This window comes from Fukomys damarensis, unplaced genomic scaffold, assembly GCF_012274545.1.
Source record: "Fukomys damarensis isolate Sample0158 unplaced genomic scaffold, DMR_v1.0_HiC HiC_scaffold_4, whole genome shotgun sequence".
NCBI lineage: Eukaryota > Metazoa > Chordata > Mammalia > Rodentia > Bathyergidae > Fukomys > Fukomys damarensis.
Genome location: NW_022900916.1, coordinates 45,598,113 through 45,622,796, shown reverse-complemented (window position 1 = coordinate 45,622,796; position 24,684 = coordinate 45,598,113). Strand labels below are relative to the sequence as shown.

General features: G+C 33.9%; 2 protein-coding genes across 2 annotated transcripts in view; both read left to right on the top strand.

The window, feature by feature from the left end:
- The window catches only part of Kcnd2 (potassium voltage-gated channel subfamily D member 2), a 483,658-nt gene that overhangs the window by 352,354 nt on the left and 106,620 nt on the right, over window positions 1-24,684 (top strand). The gene's annotated exons all lie outside the window — the stretch shown is intronic.
- Window positions 4,555-5,775, top strand: LOC104869963 (ribosome biogenesis protein BRX1 homolog). The gene is given in 2 exon segments (XM_033758038.1): window positions 4,555-5,630; window positions 5,632-5,775. Coding segments are annotated over 2 exon segments (1,062 nt in total). The 5' UTR covers window positions 4,555-4,712.

The following is a 24,684-nucleotide window of genomic DNA, read 5'->3' as shown; positions in this document are numbered from 1 at the left end:
GGGATTACCCCAGATTTCTGGCTTCAGCAACTGAGTATATATTTTTTTAAGGACAAAAATATAAAAGGACAGATATAGGATTGTACTGTGACCATATTAGACTTCCTATGTCTAGAAAAACCCATACACCCAAGAGTACAATCATTTTTCTCCATTTGGAGAGAACCAAGAGGTCTAGAGGTGTCATCCTACTCTCTGAGTTGGCAGACCCTCATCCAAATTTATGTCCAAACATTCCTCTCCTCTGTATAGCATGAGGCAAAGGCTCACTGGGAGACCTTCAGGATTTATAGACACTATTTGTACAGGAACTTGTTGTTACTGTTACATGTTTTTTCTGTTGTTGGGTTTTTTGTTTTTGATTTTTGTACCAGGGATCAAACTCAGGACCTTGTGCTTGCGAGGCAGGCAATGGAACCACTGAGTTAAATCCCCAGCCCTGTTACATGTTTTATAACGTGATGTTGTCATAGAAGAAAATTTACCAGAACATTCAGTCTGCCAAAAAAGTCTATATCAGGGAAAGAAAAACTTGTATAAATACTTTAATACTAAATTTATTGAGATATCATGAGATTAATACAAGTTATCTTTGGCTGTACAATTACAGAAGGTGCTCAAAATGATGACCATTAGCTTTCAGACCTTTATTAGTATGACAAACTGCTGAAGTGTGTAAACATTTTTTTGGTGGGCTCTACATATCCAAACAAATGCTTTCTTCAAAGCAATCCCTTTAGGAGCAGACTGTGTATTTTCTGAAGAAGTACTAGTTTAGTTACCGGTCTTTCTGTGACTTTCTTTTGGAATTACTGTCAGAGCTTATTGAACGTTATTCAGTGAGGGCAAGTCTCCTGAAGATTAATTTTCAGTAGCAACCAAATTTCTCTGTAAGCAAAGTATTATGCATAAAGTAGGGCTTAAAATTAGGAAATGGTTACAAAAGTACTAGAAATGGAGTAGACAAATTTTCCCATATGCCTCATTACTTGCAGTAAAGACAACTAAAAAAAAACTATAAAATAATTGAAATTAGTTGTAACTGACCATATTGACTCTTCATTTCAGTGTAACAGTTTTACATGTTCTTAAAACCTTTTATGTCATACCAGACACTTCAGCAGAAAACTAACTTGAAATCAATTTACTGTTAAATGTACCTACATTCTAAATATTCTTGATAATAATAGCTGATTTTAGTCATTCATACACATGTGTGTGTGTGTGTACTGCAAAGATTATAAAAAACAGAAAAATCAGAATTTAGCCTAATAGGTTGGGCTCTGTTGTGTATTGTAATTCACATTTGCCTCAAATGATCCTGTGTAAATACTTCTTTGTTTTGCTGTGATTCTAAATCTTTATTCTTTATATTGTTAGAGAATCTGACAGCTGCAATATGAATTCCATGAGTTTCAGCCCGACCTGAAGAATTTGATCTTTACTAAAATTGGTTAGTAGTAAGCCCTGTAGCTCCAGTCCTGAATCACCACAGTGCTTTCTCCATGATCAAGAAATGCTAACTTCCAAGATAAGGTACCTGAGACCAGAGATCTTCCAGGTGACCCAGTGTATCAATAAAGGACTAAGAATTTCAAAATATGTAAAACATTGTACATAGCTAGATTATAAATTTTGAAGCTGCTAAATCAGCCTGTTTTGGGGTTTTACTGGTGATTTTTTTTCCTTGCTGTCATGAGACAAAAGATTTCTTGTGGAAACGAGTTACCTTAGGTATGTGCATGTGTGCACCAGTCAGGCTTTTTGTCACTGTGACCAACTACCTCAGGAAAACAATGGAGGAGAGATAAATTTGGCTTGTGATTTCACAGATTTTAGTTCATGGTTGACTTGATCTGTTGCTTTTAGGACTATTCAGAGCAAAAACAACATGGTTAAAGGGCATGACAAAGGAGTGCTTCTTAGTGGCTGCCAAGATGGAGAGAGTCAGAGGCGGGGGGGGGGACCAGATAGAGTGCCGACATCATATTTGCATGATCCACTCCTTTCAGCTGGGCCTGACTTCCTGTTTCCATCACCTCCCAGTAATGTTGTCATAGTGTGATCTCATGAGTGGAGTAAACTGCTGATGAAGTTAGAGACCTCATAATCTGATTATTTCTGAAAAGCCCACACCTAACCAGAACTTTGACTCAGTGAGCCTTGGGGGGAACATTTTGGATCCCCACTGTTACAGTACCAGCATATGCTTGTGTGCCTGTGTGTGTGTGTGTGTGTGTGTGTGTGTGTGTGTGTGTGTGTTAGGTTATAATATATCTTGTATTTATCAAGACAAGTCACACATGAGCATCCTTCAGACTGTAATGCCTAATTCTGTTTTTTAGCCTTTCCTGTTTTAGATCATGTCTCTTATCCTTAGCACTTTGTGCTTTTAGTCCAATCCTGTTTGCCTGATTTCCCAAACATCTGAGCACAACAGCAACATTTGCACATACAACTGATCACAGAGATTAGTCATTTCTTAGAACGTGAATTAAGCCACCTTAGTGATTCCATTAGTCATTTTATATTAGCTTCACTGATAATAGAAATGCCGTGTTCAGAAGACAAGATGTGTGTGCCATCTTCCAGGTGTTGCATGTAGATGACTTTATATCCTAGTGTATCTTAGGTTATGACCTGGGGGCATGTTATACATGAAACACAACAGGCAAGGTGCTTCCAGTAACTGCATTCCTCTGGATAACATCCAAAATAACAGCTCTCTGCCAAACTCTCTATTGCAGCATGAAGCTTTACAATGAAACTATAATGAATACATGCTCCAGATTTTTGTAATGAAGATGCTAAAAGCCATTTTAACCACTTTTCTAACTTGAAACCAGAATCAAAATGTGTCAACTATGAGCCAAGTGTCTCTCCTAAAAAATATAATTCCATCACTGTATTTAAGATATTTTTATTCAACTTAGAGATACCAAAGACTGTTCAAAAACCTATAAAACATCTGTAGGTGGTAGAGATATCTGAACTCTCTATCCCAGAAACCATTAGTCCAGTTGTCTTCTTTCTGAAATACCTCTTCTATAAGGATAATTTCTTAAGTCTGAGTTACATTACAGCAACACTAGCTTTAATGTACTGCATTATAAATGCCTTATTTATTATGGAAGATTTTCAATTATTAAACTAATTAACATTGAACATCTTGTTAAGACTACCATTGTTTCACACAGAAAAGATAGTTATTTTAGGAAAAAAAAATGCAAGTTTTTATTGTCTTTTTCCTGGTTATATTTTTCTGTAATTACCCTATTAACAATTTGATTTATACTGAATTAGGGAAGGCCTTTTCAGTTACATTTTCCTATACTGTAGACTAATTTTATTCAACATCATTTTGCTATATTTCTTTTTGATGTTCTATATATTCAACATTTGAGATTTTAGGAAGATTTGCCAGAGGAATTCTAGAAGTTAAAGGTCATTATTATTTACTTACTCTTTTTATTGATCTATACCTCATGTATAGACTTATTTTAAATGTTTGTTGAATTACTAAATTAAGAATGAAATGAAAATATAACTAAATTTTTTACTCAACAATACCTAACCTATTGACTATAGGGATGCTGTGAGAACAGACATCTTTAATAAGCTTCAAAACATAACCATCCTTCAAGATTTATGATTCTGAGTATACTAGAGAATAGTTGAAATGAAGCAGCTAACTGTTCATGCAGTATTATGGACACCAGGAAACCAACAATTGGTATAATAAATGGTGTTTTGTGCATGCAAATTTAGAAAATATGATTTACAGTCATGAAATAGAATTTGTAACAATGGCAACAGAAACTAAAAAAAAAAAAAAAAGAAAATGGTCACGTGATGTGGTTCATTAAAGAGCATTAACTCAGCAGCCAGGAAGCCTTAATTTTATTTTTCTTATTGTCATGACTATTCTTGGTAATATTTTGAAAACTGAACATCTAATTATGAACTTGTTAAACAGATATAAAAGCAAGATTTGTATTGTCCTACCAACACTTTTTGTGGGACAAAACAGTGAAAATAATTTGTTTTGCAAAACAGATACTGAATTGGTTGCTTTATTTGCAAAGTTCCTATTTAGGCAATGAGTACAATTCTAATGTCTTTTAAATTAATATTTTTTTCTGTCCAGTAACATGAATTTCCATTACCTTAAATGGTGGACATTGAGAACAATTTTATCAGTGCACAAAAGTAAATCATCTCAAGTAATACATAAAACTTTGTATCTTGAGCTTTTTCATTTAAATGCTGTCATTCATTTTATCATGTAAAAACCTGACAGAATCCTCGGTGCAAAAAAAAAAAAAAAAAAAAAAAAAATCAATTCCCTCACTTTTAAAAGTACTCATTCCATTCATTCATTTGTGGTCCATAATACATAGCCTGAAAACATAATTTGAAGTCCAGAACAAACACTGAGGGCAGGGATCATATTTCTTATTCATCGCCATGTCTGTAGTATAGCCTATGCGTGTAGTCCTGTCAATGTACTTTGCAAAAGTGAAGAAACAAAACTAAATCCAAGAAAATTAAATGGGATAAAAACCATTGTGGTTTTAATGTACAAAATCAAAGCTTCCTAATGGGCACTTCCCCCTGAAATTTCCTATTACAAGAGACTTCAAATTTCTTGGATAGAGTAAGAAAATTTTCAGAACTGGAAGTACGGTCAAGAGGGACGGGGGTGAGGCAAGATGGCGGCCATCAAGAGGAAGCGGCGTGGAGACTTGCCGGGTCAGGAGAAGAAACCAAAAAGAAACAGAAAAGATGCCGGGCTTCCAGCTAAGTCATCAGTTGAACCAGAAGAGATGGAGGAAGTGGAGAAGGACCGTATCCCAGGCCCCGTTTGTAAGGGCAAGTGGAAAAATAAGGAATGGGTTCTCATCTTCTCTTCCAGAGGAATAAATTTCAGAACAAGACATTTAATGCAAGACTTGAGAACGTTGATGCCTCATTCTAAAGCAGATACTAAAATGGATCGTAAAGATAAATTATTTGTGATTAATGAGGTCTGTGAAATGAAAAACTGCAATAAATGTGTCTATTTTGAAGCTAAGAAAAAACAAGATCTTTATACGTGGCTTTCGAATTCACCTCATGGGCCCTCTGCTAAATTCCTTGTTCAAAATATTCATACCCTAGCAGAACTAAAGATGACTGGAAATTGTTTGAAAGGTTCTCGACCTGTTTAGCCTTTTGACCCTGCTTTTGATGAATTCCCACATTATGCTTTGTTAAAAGAACTCTTAATTCAGACTTTTAGTACATCGCGATATCATCCCAAAAGCCAGCCATTTGTGGACCATGTATTTACTTTCACCGTTTTGGATAATAGGATATGGTTTTGGAACTTTCAGATCATAGATGAAGACACTCAACTTGTAGAAATAGGACCTCGTTTTGTCTTAAATCTGATAAAGATTTTTCAGGGAAGTTTTGGAGGACCGACTTTATATGAAAATCCTCACTACCAGTCACCAAACATGCATCGGCGTATTGTAAGATCCATCACAGCTGCAAAATACAAAGAGAAACAGCAAGTAAAAGATGTGCAAAAACTGAGAAAGAAAGAGCCAAAAACTGTTCTTCCACATGATCTCACTGAAGATGTTTTTTGTTACACCAGCTGAGGAAAAACCAGTAGAAATACAATGGGTAAAACCAGAGCCAAAAGTTGATTTGAAAGCAAGGAAGAAAAGGATTTACAAAAGGCAAAGAAAATTGAAGCAGGAACAGTGTGAATGCAAAGTAAATTAATGGATAACTAAATTTTCCTACTATTGTATATTTATTTTGTATTCAGTGTGTAAATACATCTATTATCCTGGACTACCTTGTGTCTAATTAGTGTGCCATTTGAAAGAAAAAAATATCCAGACTGGAGATTTAGCTCAGTGGTGCCACACAACTGTCTCAGAAGCGCAGGTTCCCAAATTTGATCCCCAGTACCAAGAAAAAGAAAAGAAAAGATATCTTAGAATCAGTGGTGTTTATCTTTTTCTAAATAAAACACTGTATCACCAGAAAAAAAAAGTAAGAAAAATATTCATCAATTTAATTTCCAGGGATTTATTTTCCAGGAAAAAAAACAACTTGTGATTTGAAGAATTAGGCTAAATCTCCACACTGATAGAAAGAATTGATATGTTAAGTTCTAAAGTCTTGATCCAAATAAGATGGTATTGGGTAAGTAAAAATCCTGTTACACAAAAATGCGGGTCCTGGGCAAATCCAGACTCATTGTAGGCAAAACTGAAAAGTTACTTTTTATTAACCATCGAGGTATGTTGTCACTTGGGAAATCTCTTCCATTTTGCTGCCTCGTAGACTTCCATTTCTGTTTATTTAAACACATTTTAGGATGAGGTGCCAGTTTTTTCACTGCACTGTGGGGGTATTGCTTTCCCTGTACTGTTTAACCCAAGTGCTCCCAAATACAAGTTGATACCTTTTGAAGCCTGAGATAAATACTTGAGTTATCATGGAGCAAAATTAAAACAATATAGACAATTAAATGAGTTTTCAGTTGATGTATTTATCAATTTTAAGATCTGCTTACTTAAAAGGTTTTTAAATAAATAATGGTGATATAAAAGAAAAGTGGTAAACTTTGTTGTCACCAAGTACAAATCAAAGCTTGTACACAGTTGGTAATAAAAAAAAAAAAACATTCTGCAACAGAATAAAAAGACAAAGTAGAAAACATTACAAGTGCAGGAAGAAAATAAGATTAAAGGAACAAATTTCAGTGTGCCCTTTTACAACTGCCAGCAACAGATGAAGGCTCACAGTCTAGGAGTGCAGTGAGTGGGGTTCCTTCCTCTTTTATTTATCCTTCTCAAAACCAGCTGCCCTTGACACTTCAGTGAAAATGGCATCCAAACATGGAGAAAAAAATGAGAGGATGCCTTTTATTGTTTCTGTCCTTGTTTCTCAAACACTCTTTTCATTAATCTCTTATGATCTGACCAACTTATGGAAATTCTTACAATATATTATATTGGTTGTACAAGATTGTAAGAAAAAGGTTAAAAGGCATTTACTCCAAAATAAATACTTCTTTAAAATCATCTAGTGAGCCAGGGGCGTAGCTCAGTGGCACCATGCCTGCCTGGCAAGTGCAAAGTCCTGAGTTGGATCCCTGGTACCAGAAAATAAATAAACAAACAAACCTATCTTTACTTCAGCAAGTCATTTCTTATATTTCATTTGTAACATTCAATAACTGATGTGTCTCAGACTGTTTTAAAAGAACTTAGCCTATGTTAAACTTTGCTATAAGAGTAAATTAATTGTTACAATATCAGATTTGAGGTTCAGACATTCATGAAGTTTAATATATTTGCAGACATAGGATTGTCTTATAAGAGTGGCAACTTGACGCTACTTCAAAATAATATCCCAGGTTTTCTATAGAACTAGTAGATGGGAGCTTTAATCTAAAAGATTATCCGCCCTATGACTATTAGATAATTTCATTAACTAATCATAAAATTCTAGTTTATAAAGTCTCACTGTTTCTGTAAGAAACAAGAAGAAAACTCAAAATACATGTCCAACTCCCCACTATATTCAGGTGGTTATGGAAGAATCACGGAGCCTCAAGCTAATGTCCTTACCATACTCTCTCAAGCTTTAAAATAAATCTTTCTTGTCCTTACAGTCATGAATATGCATGTTCATTCATACACTTACACATCCATTTATTTGCATATACTTTGAGCTTCTTGCTTTATGTTTAAGTACTTGTGGCTAAACCAAGCCACTGCATACCTTATATTATTAAAACTTTCAAAAGTTGTCCTTTGGAGGATGGTTAATCTTCAGATGGAGTTGAAAATAAATGTACTGCCTCCAAGCCATTCTGTAGAAGAAGCAAAAGAACAAAAGCAGACTTGAAAATTTAAAAAGGTTTGCCAAGCTTGGCGTAGTGGCACACACCTGTAATCCCAGCACTAGGGAGGCTGAGGCAGGAGGATCACTGTGAGTTTGAGACCAGCCTGGGCTACATAGTGAGTTCCAGGTCAGTCTCAACTACATAGTGAGACCCTGTCTCAAAAAACCAAAAAAACTAAAAAGGTTTGCCTTCAAGTTTGGGAGAAACATCACATATTGAATGGAAAGTAATATATAACTAATGATGTAAATAATAAGCTTAGGCAAGTGAATTTTAAAAAATGGAATCAAAAGAAAAAATAAACATGTTTAAATCCTAGCCCAAAACTGCCTGTCTAGTACCTAAACTTTTCAATCTATTTTCTCATATATTAAATGAAAATAATAATCATGGTCATTCTGAAGATTAGAAACCAGGTGTGTTAAGTGTCTAGCATTGAACCAAGTACATATATTAGGATTAGCAAATAAGGGGCCAGGGATTTAGCTCAGTGGTTCCAGAGCCTGTCTCACAAAGTGCAAGGACCCAAGTTCGATCCCCAGTACCAAAAAAATAAAAAAGAATTGGCAAATAAGCATTTGTTATTAGTACTGCCACTTCACAACAATCATAATCATAATTATTTGCAATCTTTTCCCCTTCAAAAGACTCCTGCAAACTGAAATTTGTTTATACTTCATTAATGAACCTTATTCTTTTTTTATATTATATTATATATGATAACATTAGTTATACAGAATAATGGGTGCATACATATAGAATTCTTTAATCTGGCCTTTCTCTGCCCCTCATTTCCTTTCTCTTCTATAATAGTCTTTCTCCTACTTTCATATCTTTTCTTTTAAGATTCTACTTGTGAGTAAAAGCATGCAATATTTGTCTGAGTTTGACATTTCATTTAATAGATGATCTCCCATTTCAACTCTTTCCCTGCAAATGACGTGATTTCATCCTGCTCTTTGGCTAACACTACACTGTGTATGTACATCACATTTTTAATGCATTTATCAGTTGATGGGCACATGGGCTGTTTCTACAGCTTACCTATTGCAAATTTCATCAGAATAAACATGAGTATGGACATACTGTTATACAAGCCGACTGAAGACTAGGACAGCCAAATTCAGTCTGTCAATTTTAATTTTTTGAGGAACTTCTATACTGATTTCCATAATGGTTGTACCAAGTTACATCCCCACCAACAGTGAATCCTAGCCAGCATTTATTGATTTTTATATTTTTGAAGATATTCATTCTGAATGGGGCGAGATAGGATCTCAGTGTAATTTTTAATATGCATTTCCCTGTTGTCTAAAGAAGTTGAACAATTTTTATATACTTATTGATCATTTGTAGTTCTCCTGATAAGTGTCTTTTCGATCCACTTGATTTTGCATTGGTTGGGTTTTGTGAGTGTATATGACTTTTTCAGGGGGGTGTTAAATTTTTGTTTTTGAGTTCTTTATATAATCTGTATATTAAGTCCTACCTTGGAAGAGCAGCTAGCAAAGATTTTCTCTAACTCTGTAGACTGTCTCTTCACTCTGTTAGTTAATTCTTTTTTCTGTGCAGAAAATTCTTATTTCTTATTTCCTCTGCTATTGGAGTCTTATTCAGGAAGTGTTTACCTGTTCCTATGACTTGGAAGTGTTTCCTCTCTGTTTGCTTCTACCAATTTCAGTTTCAGGTGTTCATCATCCTTACTTTCACTCTCCCTTGATTATGTTATGTTCTGCTATAGGTTGATAAACTATATGAAGGCAATAATTATAATTAACTTACATTTGTGTCTTACAAAATAAGGCTTCTCCATCTAAAATTGCCTGAAGATCTTCTTGTCATGGATTGTTGCTATTAAATTGATAGCAAATTTATTTTTAATTGATACATAAAAATTACACTTATTATGGAGTACCATGTGATATTTCATGCAAAATTGCCAAGTAGCTCTGTGAGTTTTTAACAAAGTTTTTGGTTCATCTGACTACACATTGAGGGCCAAAGCCCCACTACACATTGCAAGATAGCCAAATATATTTCTTGAATTAAAAGGAAAATATGAAATATATAATTTCAATTAGAAAGTTGACAGAATTGACTTTTTAAAGATATTCAAAGGAAGGCACTCTACAAAGTTTAAAGTAAGAGAGTATATGCTGGTCTTGAAGAATTACAAAAAAATGCATTGAATCTATATAGCAGTTTTGGTAGAATGGCCATTTCAGTATGTTGACTCTTCCTACCAGGAGCAAGGGATATCTTTCCATTTTCTTATAACCTCTTCGATCTTTTTTTTCAGAGTGCTGTAGTTTTTGCTTCTTTTGTTAGATTGATTCCTAGATACTTCATTTTTGGGGATGCTATTGTGAAAGGAATTGTTTCCCTAGTTTCTCTCTCAGTGACTCTGTTATTTGTGTACAAGAAGGCTATCGATTTTTGAGTGTTGACCTTGTATCCAGCTACTCTGCTAAAAGTGTCAATTAAGTCTAGAAGTCTTTTGGTGGAATTTTTTGGGTCTTCAATGTAGAGTATCATATCATCAGCAAATAATGACAGGTTAACTTCTTTCTTTCCTATCTTTATTGCTTTAATTTCTTTCTCTTGTCTAATTGCTATGGCTAATGTTTCCAGAATTACATTGAAGAGGAGGGTGATAGTGGGCATCCTTGTCTTGTTCCTGATTTTAACATGAAGGTTTTCAGGTTTTGGTCATTTAATATGATGTTGGCTGCTGGTTTTTCATAGATTGCCTTTATTGAGATATAGGCCATCTATTCCAATTTTTTGCAGAGTTTTTATCATGAGTGGGTGTTGAATTTTGTCAAATGCTTTTTTGGCATGTATCAAGAGGATCATATAGTTTTTGTCTTTGACTCTGTTAATATAATGTATTACATTTATTGACTTACGTATGTTGAATGATCCTTGCATCCCTGGAATAAATCCGACTTGGTCAAAATGTATGATCTTCTTGATGATCCTCTGTATTCTGTTTGTTAGTATCTTATTAAGGATTTTTGCATCTATATTCATTAAGGAGATTGGCCTGTAGTTCTCTTTTTGAAAACAACACTGAGATTCCACTTCACCCCACAAAGAATGGCTGCTATGAAGAAATCCGACAATAACAAATGTTGGCGGGGTTGTGTGGAGAAAGGAACCCTTCTCCATTGTTGGTGTGAGTGCAGACTGGTGGAACCACTGTGGAAATCAATATGGAGATACCTCAAAGAGCTTGGACTGGAGGTTCCATTTGACCCAGCCATCCCTCTGCTGGGTATCTTTCCAAGAGAACTAAAAGAATCATATCACAGAGAAGTATGTGCACCCATGTTTATAGTGGCACAGTTTGTAATAGCTAATTCTTGGAAACAGTCCATTTGCCCATCCATCAGTTGGAAACTGGATAAAGAAGATGTGGTTTTTCTGTAAAAGAGAATACTACTCAACCATAAAGAATGAGAAATGAGATTAATTTTTAGGAAAATGGATACATATTGAGGATATACTCCTAAGCGAAATAAATAAGTCACATATGTATAAATACCAAAGAGTTTCTCTGGTGTAAAAAATTATAATGGTACATAAGAGCCTAATGATACAATTGACAATGTGAAATAGGTAAAAAAAAGGGCTAAAGGTGTAGGTGAATTGGGAAGGGTAGGGGAAAGGTAATAAGGGAAAAGAAAAAAATGTGAGAAAATGAAAAAATGGAAATAAAGTATTTGTAAATAAGCAAGCGGGGAGTGCGTGAAGGGAGGGCAGGGATAAGGGGAAAAATGAGAACCAAGACCTGTCATGTAAAGCTACAAGATCCCAAATGACAAATGTAACTGTACTTTATACCTAAAATGTACCAATAAACTCAATGAGGAAAAAAAGGAATTACAAAAAAAAATCATTGTTTGGAGTAGAGAAAAAGCAATTCTAGACTTGTAGAAAAATTTGTGTTTGGAACAAAGTACAAGGAATTTTCAGGAATTAGTGTGTCCTGAATGCTTAACATATAAGATTTAGATTAGGTTAAAAATAAGTTTAAAAATGTTGGTTTATGCAAATGTTTATTTGACAAGGAGTGAGCAACTGTTGAAAATTTTTAAGTAGAACCTGGAAAGTGATCATTTTGTTTTTGGGAAAATTTTTCCAGATGGTGGTATATAAAGGTGTTGATGTTAAGGAGAAAATGGAATCTGTGTAGTTCAATGCATTCTTAACTGTACTTTCTAAATGTACATTTCATTAGACTTCTAGGATTTAAATTTATCACCAAGTAAAAGATATCCTTAAATATCTTTTTGCTATATTAAATCATATGCTAACTAGGTCTAAAAGTCAAACAGCAATATCAGTTCATTTCAATTTCATAATAAATTGGTTTGTCAGTCCTTCAACCAATAGTATGCAGTAACATGATGTAGTTTTCCCAAATTTAGGCATTTTCAGACTTTTGAGATCTCCAGGAACTTTACTTGCATTTTTTTGGGGGGGCCTCAATACTTACATGATTGTTTTTTCACAGCTAATAAAATAGCAATTAAACAATTAATGTATGATATAATTAACAACTTATGGTTATAGGTATTAAATGTAAGCCAATTAGTTATCTCCCGTAATGAATAAAATGTACAAATAAGGGATAGTAGTTTCTAATTATTTATGTAATCAATAATGGTAGAAGGAGCAAATAAGTCAAGTTTTTGAAAGTTTTGATTATAGAGTATTATCAAAGGATGAACACTAACTTTGATCATAAATTTATGAAGTTCACAGCTCAGAAAATAACTCACTAATGTATATCTTATACTACCTCATTTCAGCTTTTTTTTCAAATATATGATTCATTTCCAGGGGTAAAATACAATGAGATTTGGCACATCTTGTATGATATTAACATCTAACAATCATATATAGCTGCCATAAAATTAACCATGGAGCAGTCCTCATAAGTGATGGCTAAGATCCACTGATTTAGTGTATTGTATCACTTAGAACCGATGAAGAGGAAAAAGGAATTGGCAGGAAAAAAAATTTTTAAATAGCAATGCAAGACAATATCATTAACAAAAAAATACAGTGGTATCATTGAAGATACTGTATGCAGTCTCCATTCTAATTTCCACATCTGTAGATTTTTTTCCTGCTTGCAACAATGTTGACTATTATCACATAATTTTACCTTTAATGCAAATATAAGATTATATTTTAGATGGCTAATATAAGTTTCATACTTACATTGCAGTGTTCCATATACCGTATCGATCAATTCAGTTGATTTTTTGCCCCTCCTTGTCTAATCTGAGGTATAGTAAACCATTTAAAAAGACCACCCGAGTTCAATCCCCGGTATAAATAAATAAATAAATAAATAATAAAAAGACCACTCTGGGCCAGGGATTGTGGCATACGCTTCTAATCCCAGCACTTGGGAGGCTGAGGCAGGGAGATTGCCATGAGTTTGAGGCCAGCCCAGACTACATGGTGAGTTCAAGCCATCTTGGACTACATAGGGAGACCCTGTCTCACACACACACACACACACACACACACACACACGCATGCACACACACACGCATACACACAGTCTCAAGGTGAAATCTCATCAATCATGTATAGGGGATAAAATTTTATACTATGTACAACTCAGTAAAAATCAAAGAAACTCAAAAAATTATTGAAATTTTCAGCTGTTAAATCTGATTGAAAAATTTATGAAAATAGCTTTCTCACAAGAAAGTTGTGGGAATTATGGATATGTCAGACAAAATAAGAACACAAACTTTGGATTTATTTCTGATATAGGTTTTATAGTTTACTATGACTAATCAGTATAATTCCTAGATATCTTGTCTTTGCAAATTTAAAAGGAAATGTTTTAAACTAACTTTATAAAATTGCTTGAGGACAATATAATTTAAGTGTGCAGGTAATGACATGAAAAGAAAATAATAAGCTCTACATTCTGCAGTATTTTTAAATCTAAAACAAGAACTTATTTTCAACTGTTCTAATAATTTTTAACAGCTTTTGTTTGAAATTTAGGATTATTATTGAGAATCTGTGGTCTGCATTAATATTTGATCATTTACTTTCGTTGCATTTTCTGTTTTATTGCTTCATAAATAAATAGTTTGTAAATTTGCCTAGTTCAGTTTTTGTTTCTACATAGAAAACTGGACTGTAAAAAGAAGTTAATATTCAAGATATACAATAAAAATGTTTGTTGAAAATGCAGTTTGTCACCATTATATTAGATAACATATAAAAAAGTAGTGTAGCCTCCTTAATCAATTGAATATGGCAATGATTGATAAAAGTAAATGACAGTTATCAGTAAATATATTCATATGTAATATTTCTAATGAAAAGTATGTTAAAAGAATGATCATAGCTATATGGCACTGCCGTCATTCCTGAGATTAATGCACTTTCATTGAGGAGGTGAATAACTGGTTGAGGAATAAATTCTATAGTCAGTCAACACCATTTCATTCTACAAATTGTATGAAAAAATGCTACATTTTGAGATCAATTCAAAATAAATTGTACCAAATATATTCTAGAATATTGAGAGTAAATTGAAAATAAATGTTACAGTATTCTTCTCTGCATCTTAATATGCAATTATTTTCAAGATTCAGATATGATTCACTGTGTGACTTTGGGGAAATTATTGCATTCCTCTTTGGAAAATTTTCTCTCTTCTTAAAAGCGATTATAGTTTCTGTCCCTATACAACTGATAATGTTGCTTGAACGTTCAAATGCAACAAATATATTGCTACAGTGAAACTCATAAATTAAATTGTATGCCTGTTTTCTAAGGATCCTTAAGTTCCCTTCCAGTGCTGTGACATGCACTAACAATGTGAGACTCTTTGAAATTGTCTAATATTTTATTTACAGTTGGTCAACATCCCATTTATGCACAACCCAATTTTCATCAAACACCATAAGGCTACTATACTACAATACAACTTCAAAAAGCTTCTTTATACAGCAGAAACCTAGATGGAACTAGAAACTGAATTCACTGTTTCCCATTTAAACATCTATAATGTGTGTTGTGTTTGTGATGAGAATACAGTGAAGAAAGACAAATTCACCCTTGCAAGAGCTTTTAATCAGGTTGAAGAGAAAAGCAAAGAAACATATAAGCATGTTCTACTTTGTTTATATTTATTTTAAAATGAATACATGAGAAATGTTCATTTATTTTGACAGAGCCATTTGATTTAAAGTTTTGACATATGATTCATAAAAATAAATTATAATTAATAGTATAATTTTATTCCAGTTGTTGATTTATGTCAGTTTTTCAAATGAATGCTATTTTAAAGAATGAAATTCCTATTAAATGGTAACCACTAGAGTTTATTTTGATTCTAAAAGAATTGTTCATTACTTCAATTCCTTTGTCACTGACCTCCTACCAGTCAAATTTACAAGCTTTCCAATGAGCTTACCACTTCTGTTGAATTAAAGTGGTATGTTCTGGTCTGTATTACAATTTAAGATGGGAAGATTACAGCAATAGCCCAGATAGTGTAGTCAAGATTTTCAAGGGCCAGGGATTTAGCTTAGTAGTTCTACTGCCTACCTCACAAGTGCAAGGTCCTGAGTTCAATCCCTGGTACCACCCCTCAAAAAAAGAGTTGCAATCTTATAGAATTGTGTATAGCTTTAAAGTGGATGATATGACTAATTATATAATTCCAGAGAAATGTAACTGCAATTTTAGTGGATTGTATGTAATATTAAAAACATCTATTAATTTATTATAAATAAATGAGGATGCCATCTATGTGCTGACGCGGTACACTGTTGCCATCACCTTCACGTGGAAGGCCTATAGACATCAAACATAAAAATATCAATTTAACTACAATAATAGTAATATAAGAAATTAAAAAAGAAATTCTATTATTCCAGAAAGTTTTATATTAAAGTTCCACCAGCTGGTTTCAGGAATATTTGGCTCTGAGACAATATTACATCATTTTTTTAATCTAAGAAGAACTGATGGCAATACATGTACAACAATATTGAAAGTAGAAAAAACAAAATTATAAGCCACTGATGCATTACAAAGAAATAAGAAAAAGACAGACTAATTAAGACAGATTTCGATTCCGTCTCCTCCTGTGAGTTGAGGTCATTCAGCAGAAAACTAAAGATGATCAAAACAGACTCACAGACCAAATCCACGCTATTTTCAGAGCAACTATGTTACCTTTGGAGTGAAGCCCAGGTGCTCTTAGAGCATCAAGTATAGAGTGAGTATATCAGTACAGACATTCTACAGTCTACGAAGCAAGAGACTATGTTCATTACCAGACACCAAGCAAAGTCAGCTAGAATGCTGCCAACCCAACTATGACTATCCTCACAGGAAATCTGTGAGGTAATCCTAATATTTAAATGATTACTTCTCCATCTAAGTCAGAATTTGAGCAGAGATTCAATATGTAATTGCATAGAGTAAGAATGGTATTTCCCTTGATATATAACCATCATAAATAAAAATGCATTAATGAAATCAGAACTAGTCATGTCCCCAGAGGGTAAACATTCTTTTCCTACATGCCTAGTAATTCTAGAGGCTGTATTCCTTAAACTCCAGTGTCCACTTCCAGCTGCCACACAAGCAGATAGCAGCCTAAGACACTTGTATGATTAAGTCCATATTTACCGCATTCTCCACACCATGCCTTCATGCAGCTTTTCTGAATTAATTCAATAAATTTTTATTATGTTCCTACTTTGTGCCATGCACTATTCTTATGTGCCAATAAAACTGCAGTGAGCAAACAAAAGCACAGAACTCAAATACTTGCATTGTAATCAAGAGATAAAAAAACAATAATAATGAAAATGATGGATTCTGTTAGGAAAAATGGACAGCATAAGGGTGTAAGTGATACACAGCTCCTAGAAAAACTCTCTCCTACAGTGTCATTTCAAGAATGGCTTGAAGAAACCAAAAGAATACTATGAAAATTGGTGAGAAGAATTTTCATAGCAGAAGACACAATGTGAAAGACTGAGCCAAGAACTGTTCAACCTGTGTGATTTTCAGAAGGAAGGCTTAGGTGATGGGGCTAAGGTAGAAAGGAGAGCAAAATGAGCTGATGATGGGAGAGAGAAGACACACAGATGACGTAGACCTTGCAAGCCTCATAAAGAACTTGAATTTTACTTTGAGTGAGGTAGATATTAATTGATCAGGTATTTTAAATGAATCACGCTGACTTTTGAATGATGCAGAAAGTATAAGGGTTCAAGGTTGAAGTTTCACATTAGAAGGCTTCTGCAACAGTGTAACAGCTCTGTTGGCTGGCTGGCACTAGGAATGGTTAGGCCCAATTAGATTCTGGATTTATTTGGAGTCTTTTGGATGGGCTGTGGTATTGGTGGAGTGGAAGGTGGTTAACGAATAATTCCAAAATGTTTAGGTTTGATCTGGAATAACGGAGCTGTATTGAAACAGATGGGTAGAAATTAAGAATTGGCTTCTAAACATATCACTTGAGATGTCATTTGAGCATCTAAATGGAGATGGTAAGTACACAGTTGGGTATATGAGTCTGGATTCAGGGAAGGAGTTGAGACTGAAGCTATGAAGTTGGGGTAATCAACATAAAGATCATAATTAAAGCCCCAAGGAATGAGCACACCAAAAAAAAGAAAATCTCAAGACTGACATTTAGGGAAGATGAGTAAGAAGAGCACACAATCTAGGCATTTCTCTCATTAAGGAATAGGGTCTCAAAAGATGAAACACCGATCGTCTTAAAGTGCTCAGCACTAAACCATTCATAGATAAGTAATTAGCAAGTCACTTTCTTAATGGTGCGGTACTCCCAAACAGTATTGATCCAAATACATGGAAATAATTATTCTTTGATGACTACAAAGTCATTAACATTTTCAAATTGACTAAGGCACTTTGATATCCTAAAGAAAGAAATTTGAGACAGAATCTTAGCATACAGACAGTGCTTTGAAGAGTCGAAGTTGCTGTTGCATTTCCTTAATCTGCACAAAGTCTTCTTTTTGCTCCTATTCCAAATTTTGTATCTCATTTTCCATTGCTTAGTTATAGAATATACTGTGATAGGATGTAGTGGTACAGAAAATTTTATTCAACAAGCTCTTACCTTTTTATTCACAACTCTTGAATATTTTTGTAAAGAAACTTAGAAATACCTAGTAAATAAAGATGCATATATTACCAATAAAATTTCTATCATAAGGGAATTCCCAGCCTGTTAAAAGAATGAGGGAATTGTTCAAGAACTGTCAGGGTCATATGCTTTTTACAATATGGTTTCCTAGGAATTTAAAACCATCTAAGTTAAAGTTTTTCACTTTCCTTCTTTGTTGTGTTAATATGAAAATTATTCTTGCCAGAAGCATTCCACAACAATCTTAAAAGGAAGAAATTGAAATTAGGTATATGTGCCTGTTAATGTTATGAGAATAGCACTAACTGCATCTGCTATGTAAATCTGTAAATTAGAAAATGTTTGGTTTAGTGATCACATCAGCCTTAAGGAGCTGCAGTTTAAAAGAGATTAAATGTATTTCTAGCAACTGCTTCCAAAGCTGTTGAGAGCAAAGGAAATGAATATCTATTATCTTTAGAAATGCCTGAAATTTTTATGAAAGTAATATTTTGATCTTTTTTCACTCTGGTGCTATTATATCAAATGTAGGGTATCATAAAATACTGCTATTGCAAGTTTAAATAATATTCTTGCAACTTTTATCACACAGTCATTATGTGTCCAAATAGTTTTCTGAGATATTACTATGTTTATCCAAAACTAAAACATGAATATATTGTATGAGGTAGCCCAGCATTCAGATAATCTCAGAATTGCAGTATGAGTCCCCATGATTTTTAAAATCTAAACTAGCGACTGAAGTTATTGGAACTCATTACTTTGCAAAAGCTTAAAAATAATGCAAATGTGAGAGACCACATTAAAAATGCAAGCTTTATATGAGCATTTTTCACTTTTTAGGAGGATACACAGAGAAATCAACATTAAAGTTTTCCTCTGGCAAGAAATAAAATTGTATATTCTACTTGATGCAGTGCTTTCTAAAACAGCATATTTAGCTATTTTATGAAGTTGGCATTCTAGATGATATAGTACAGGAATGACTGTTGTTTGTCTTGCATATTCCACTGCATAGGTAGGTGTATATATATATATATATGAAGTGTGGAGAATTAATATTGAATAAATATAATCTTTAACTCACAATAAAACAGCAGCTATAGCTCATTGTTTACCATTTAACCTATAAACAAGGATTATAGACCTTTCATTATAAAAATGTACAAACTTTTAAAAATTCGGAAGAGTAACAGAAAATGATTAAAATGATAGCGACCCTATGTGGTAAGCATTGTCCTTATTTTATTTATGGATTTAGTATGTTGTAGCTTCACAAAATCACATCATTAGGATACTGTCTCAATTCACGATGTCAGGACTCCCAGCTCTATTTCAAGTTCTTGTCATTATTCTAACAAGACCTCAATTTCCTTGGAGGATAAATGGATTTCTATATATTTTTATAACCTCTCCAGGATATAACATGGTTTCTATATGATTAGAGAAGAGTATTCCAGTAAATTGCATTCATAATGCAGTATCTGATATTAAAGTCTCCCAGTTTTGTATTTCTTAAAAAAATAGATGGTATAGAATATCTCATAATTCTGCAATTTGATGTCATTAGGATGTAATGTCAGCAGCGTATATACACACATGCTGAACAGTAGGAAACAAGGGCATGCTTCCAGAAAATAAATAATTCTGTCTTGCATTTGTGTACACCTTGCATCTAAGAAATTGAAAGTAGTTAAAGGAAATGAATTTTGAAAGCCAGAAACAACAACCTGTAAATTATAGTTACTGCTGTCTTTGAAGCGGAGAAGCACACAAAGTATGGAATAAGGAAATGGCTCTCCCTAGAGTTATTTGGAGAGTGAGAGGAATATTCTGAATGTATCTCTTCCTACTGATATATAGTGATCTTTCTTTTTCAGAAAAGATGATAAAAAGTCATACTTGGCTGAAATTTCCTATATCCTGACTGTTTTATTTTATCTGTTTGATTTTTTACTACATACAGTAGTCTCCCTTATCCAGAGAATATATCCCGAGACTCCCAGTGGATGCCTGAAACCGTGAATTGAATTGAATGTATAGGCAAACTGTTTTACCTATACATTCATACCTATGATAAAGTTTAATTTGTAAATTATGCATAGTAAGAGATGAACAATAACTGATAATAAGATGAAGTTATAACAATATACTATAATAAAAGTTATGTGAATTTGGTGTCTTAAGTCAAAGTAAATACTAACTAGTATTTTGTACAGTGACTGAGTGCTAGTAACGAAACCTACACATGGGGAAGACTAAGGTAATAATAACCTGATTTATTTATTTCCCTCTATGTAATAAACACAATGCATATATTCAACCTCTAAATCCTTACAACAGCACAAGGTGTTATGTACCATTTCACAGGTGAGGAATTAAGTATAGGGTGGTCAGGTAGCTTGCCCAAGGTCACACAGTGAAGTGCTGGGGCTCAAATCATACTCCACTACTTTTAGAGGTACGTTGGAGCTTGGAACGACTCCTTTTTAGGCCCTTATCTGCCTCATTGGCTGTCTAAAGTCTGCCAAGTGCCTTAAAGAATAATTGGCAAAGACTCACTTTCTTTTATTTTTAATAGGAAAACATTTATTGGTACATTTTATGTACACATGATGCTAACATTCATCACAGAGAATCTGCACCTGTACATGTTGCATCCCACCCTCTTCCCATCCCCTCCCGTCCCGCAAGCCCCCTCCCCTCCCTATATACAAAAGAACCGTTTCCATTTTTTTCTTCTATTTTCACTTTTTTCTTGTTCTTTCCTTCCCTTCTTCCTCCCCCTTCCCTTGTTCCCCTTCCCATTTGAACATTTTCTTCCCATTTCCCAGTGTCTATTATACATTTGTCTTTATTTCCACTTTGTTTCTCACACCAAAGAAACAGTGCAGTATTTAAACGTATGTGTCTGATTTATTTCACTTAAGAGCATGATCTCAAGGTCCATACAGTTAGCTATAAAGGTCTAAAGCTCATCCTTTATGGAGTAGTACTTCATTGTATAGAAAACCACATCTTCTTTATCCATTCATTTGTTGATGGGCATTTCGGCTGTTTCCAAGATTTTGCTAGTAACAAACTGTGCTACTGTAAACATGGGTGTGCATATATCACTGTTTTGATGCTTTTTATTCTTTCGAAAAGATACCAAGAAGGAGAATATCTGGATCAAATGGGAATCTCCACACTGATTTCCACTGTGGTTTTACCAGCCCCTATTCCCACCAACAGTGGAGAAGGGTTCCTTTTTCCCCACAGTCCCTCCAGCATTTGTTTTTGGTTGATTTCTTGATTGAAGCCTTTCTTTCTCAATTGAGGTGAAATCTCAGCATTGTTTTCATTTTTATCTCTTGAATGACCAGTGATGTTGAACTTTTTTTCATATATTTATTTGCTATTTCTACTTTTTCATTTGAAAACTGTATTTTCATCAGATGCACATTTTTTGATTGAGTCTTTAAATTTCCAGAGTCTGATTTTTTTGAGTCCTTTCTTTTTATATATTCTTGATAAAAGTTCTTTGTCTGATAAATAGCTGGTAAAAAAATTTTCCGCACTGTGGGTTGCCTCTTTGCTCAGTTAGTGGTTTATCTCACTGTGTAAAAGCTTCTCAATAATATGATGCCCCAGTTGTTGATTCTTTGCACTTTCTTACACTGAGTTAAAGTCAATTCCCAGATGGAATAGGAGTGCTTTAGAGTCTTGGGCAATTCTTACCACCTACGTTAGTCAAACTACAAAATAAATATTCTACTTCACCACAGGCTGGATCATCATTATAAAAGACACATGTAAAATTTTGGATTATTCTCATTTCAAGAAATGAGAGAGGCAAGGGATTTAGGTCAGTGGTTCCACTGCCTGCTTTGAAAGCACAAGGTCCCGAGTTCAATTCCCGGTACAAAAAAAAAAAGAGAGAGAGAGAGAGAGAGCAATGTCTTTTCTCTTTCTCAGAGCAAGTAAAAATTGGAGACAGAGCTGAAGATACACAATTTTTCATTTAAGACTAATAGCCAGTTGTTTCCTACTTCTCCTGTAACAGGTTCCCCTCTCATTAGGGCTGTCTAAAGAAGAACAGAGCTATTGGTTGTAAAGATTCAATTAAGACAGACTTGGCAGATGGATCCAAAGGGATTTGTCCACTTGGTGAAGTTATTTATCAATAGAGAGAAAAATTGCATTTCAAGTGTGCACCACAATATAAAGAAATAACCTAAATATGCTATGCATTTATATGAAAGGAAACCAAATGTAAGACTATTATTTAATGGATGGTAAAGAAGGAACAATAAAGGTACGGATGAAGAGAAGACAGAATTCTATTTCCTATGACAATAAGATGCAAGTAGTGTTGGCTCATCCCTAGAGTAATAAAAGCCCTATTTATGCCTATATTTATTGGAATTACATTATCACATTTAGTTTTCAAAAGACCATGAGTGTCATTATTCCCTACTTTATAAATGAGGAAGTGGGAGTTAAATGTCAGGTATTTTATCAAAATTATTTACAAACTGTGGACACAAGATTGAAACACAAGACTTCATAGCATATCTTCTACCAGTTTTGCTACATTGAATTCATCACATGGTAGGTAAATGAGAAAGCTTAGTAGTAACTCATAACCTCTTAAAACATAGCAACTGTTGCACAATGGTTAAGTAAACTAATAAGCCTGAATTGAGAGTCAGGATTTTATTTTCTTTCAAAAATACAACAAGATTTAAATTGGCTGAGAGTGAGAGAATTTTAAATCTGAGTATTTAGCAAGTAGTTTGAAGTTATTTCAATATAAGAAACCACGCTGTATTAAATATATGAAAACCATGGTTAGGGAGATAATATCAAAAGTTCTAAGGACCACTTAATATCACTATGATCTTTACAGGCATTTGGAGGATCTTTTTAGACAGTGTGTGTGCTACTGATTTAATCAATAAAGTATAAAATTTAGAGCTGTACATTTTAGGTTCATATTCTAAGTGAAACATTTCAATTCTTTGAACTTTAGTTGCTTGAGAATATTCAAGAAGTAATGAATATTTACTGAATAAAAATATTTACTACAGTGTCTTTCCATTTCAAATTTTTATTTATATTTTTAGTAAGAAAACATGCTGTGAACACTTAAAGATTCCATATAAGGGTTGGACAATATTATTTCACAGTCACAGAGACTCTTACCAACAGGCTATCATCTCTATTTGAATGTCTCACATTTCAAACTAAATAAGACCATCACTGAACTACTCCATGAACATGTTCCCCAGTACAAAACTGGGTACCATCATTGACTCTAGACACTTTCAGAACCCTGGGTGTTGTATTGTGATCTCATTTAACTTGCTTTCCATATCCGGTTTATCTCAAAGTCTGTTAAAGGCATCCTACTGAGCAGTCACATATCTGTCTCTCGGTCTACCTACTGCCACCATCATTTCTTACTTGATACTTGCAGTAACTGTAGAGGCCACTCTTTCCCTTGCCCACCCTTTTCTATTTTCTACTTTTTGGCCAAGGTGAAATTTTTAAATTATAAAAGTGACTTAATAATGTTGTATATATCTTGTATGTATTAATATTTGTGCAGCTCTTTACAATGTTATCAGCATGTTGGTGCATCTCAAGATAAAGAGAAAACACAGTGCTGTATTGCACCCAATATTCATGAGAAAAACCAACATTATTGACAAATTGAAATGTCACCTATAGACAATGTTTATTCCCCCAGGGAGTCTTAAAGTGAAATTATATGTTGATTCAATGTAGGTAACTAAATGTTTAGTGCTGTTGTTTTGTTTATTCATTTACTTATACATCAGTTGGTTTTGATGTCACTATGTTTCAAGACCACACTGGGCTACAGCTGTGCAAAAGGTAGATGAATTCATAAAGTAGGAAATGCTAACTTTTGTGATTATTTTCTGAAGGAGAATAAAAGAAAAGGAGAAGTAAAGGCATTTTTCACCAGCAGGGAATCTAATCTGGTTGAAGGCATTGGGAAAGAGCTTGTTACGATATGATAAGATTGAAGGGCTAGGGATTTAGTGCAGTGGCACTGCGCCTGCCTGGCAAGCACAAGGTCCTGAGTTTGATCCCCAGTGCATATTGTTAAAATATGAAAGACAGAAAATATATAGAGATCGTATAATCACATAAGGGTCACCTCACTCGGAATGTAAACCCTGGAACACATAGATTTAATTCAGGAATGCTTCCATAGAAGTAAGTACTTGAGAATCTTTCAATTTAAATTGTATTCAGGGCCATAAAATCTTTCTTGGAATGTCTTCAATAATTGCTAATATTTAATTTCAAGTATATCTTTGAATTTTTAAACCACCCAAATGTAAGAACTATATATGGCCACAATAGTCACAGGAATGGAATACTATTTTTGTCTTTCTAAAAAGTAAAAAATAATAATAATAAAACTTAAGTTTATGGATGAATCTTAAGTTCTCCAAAAGCTGTTCTTAAAAAATCTGAAAACCATTTACAAGATTTAAATAAAAACACCTTAAATGAGACTATCCATGTGTTTCCCAGGGCTAAGGATATTGATATAAAAATGAATTGCAGC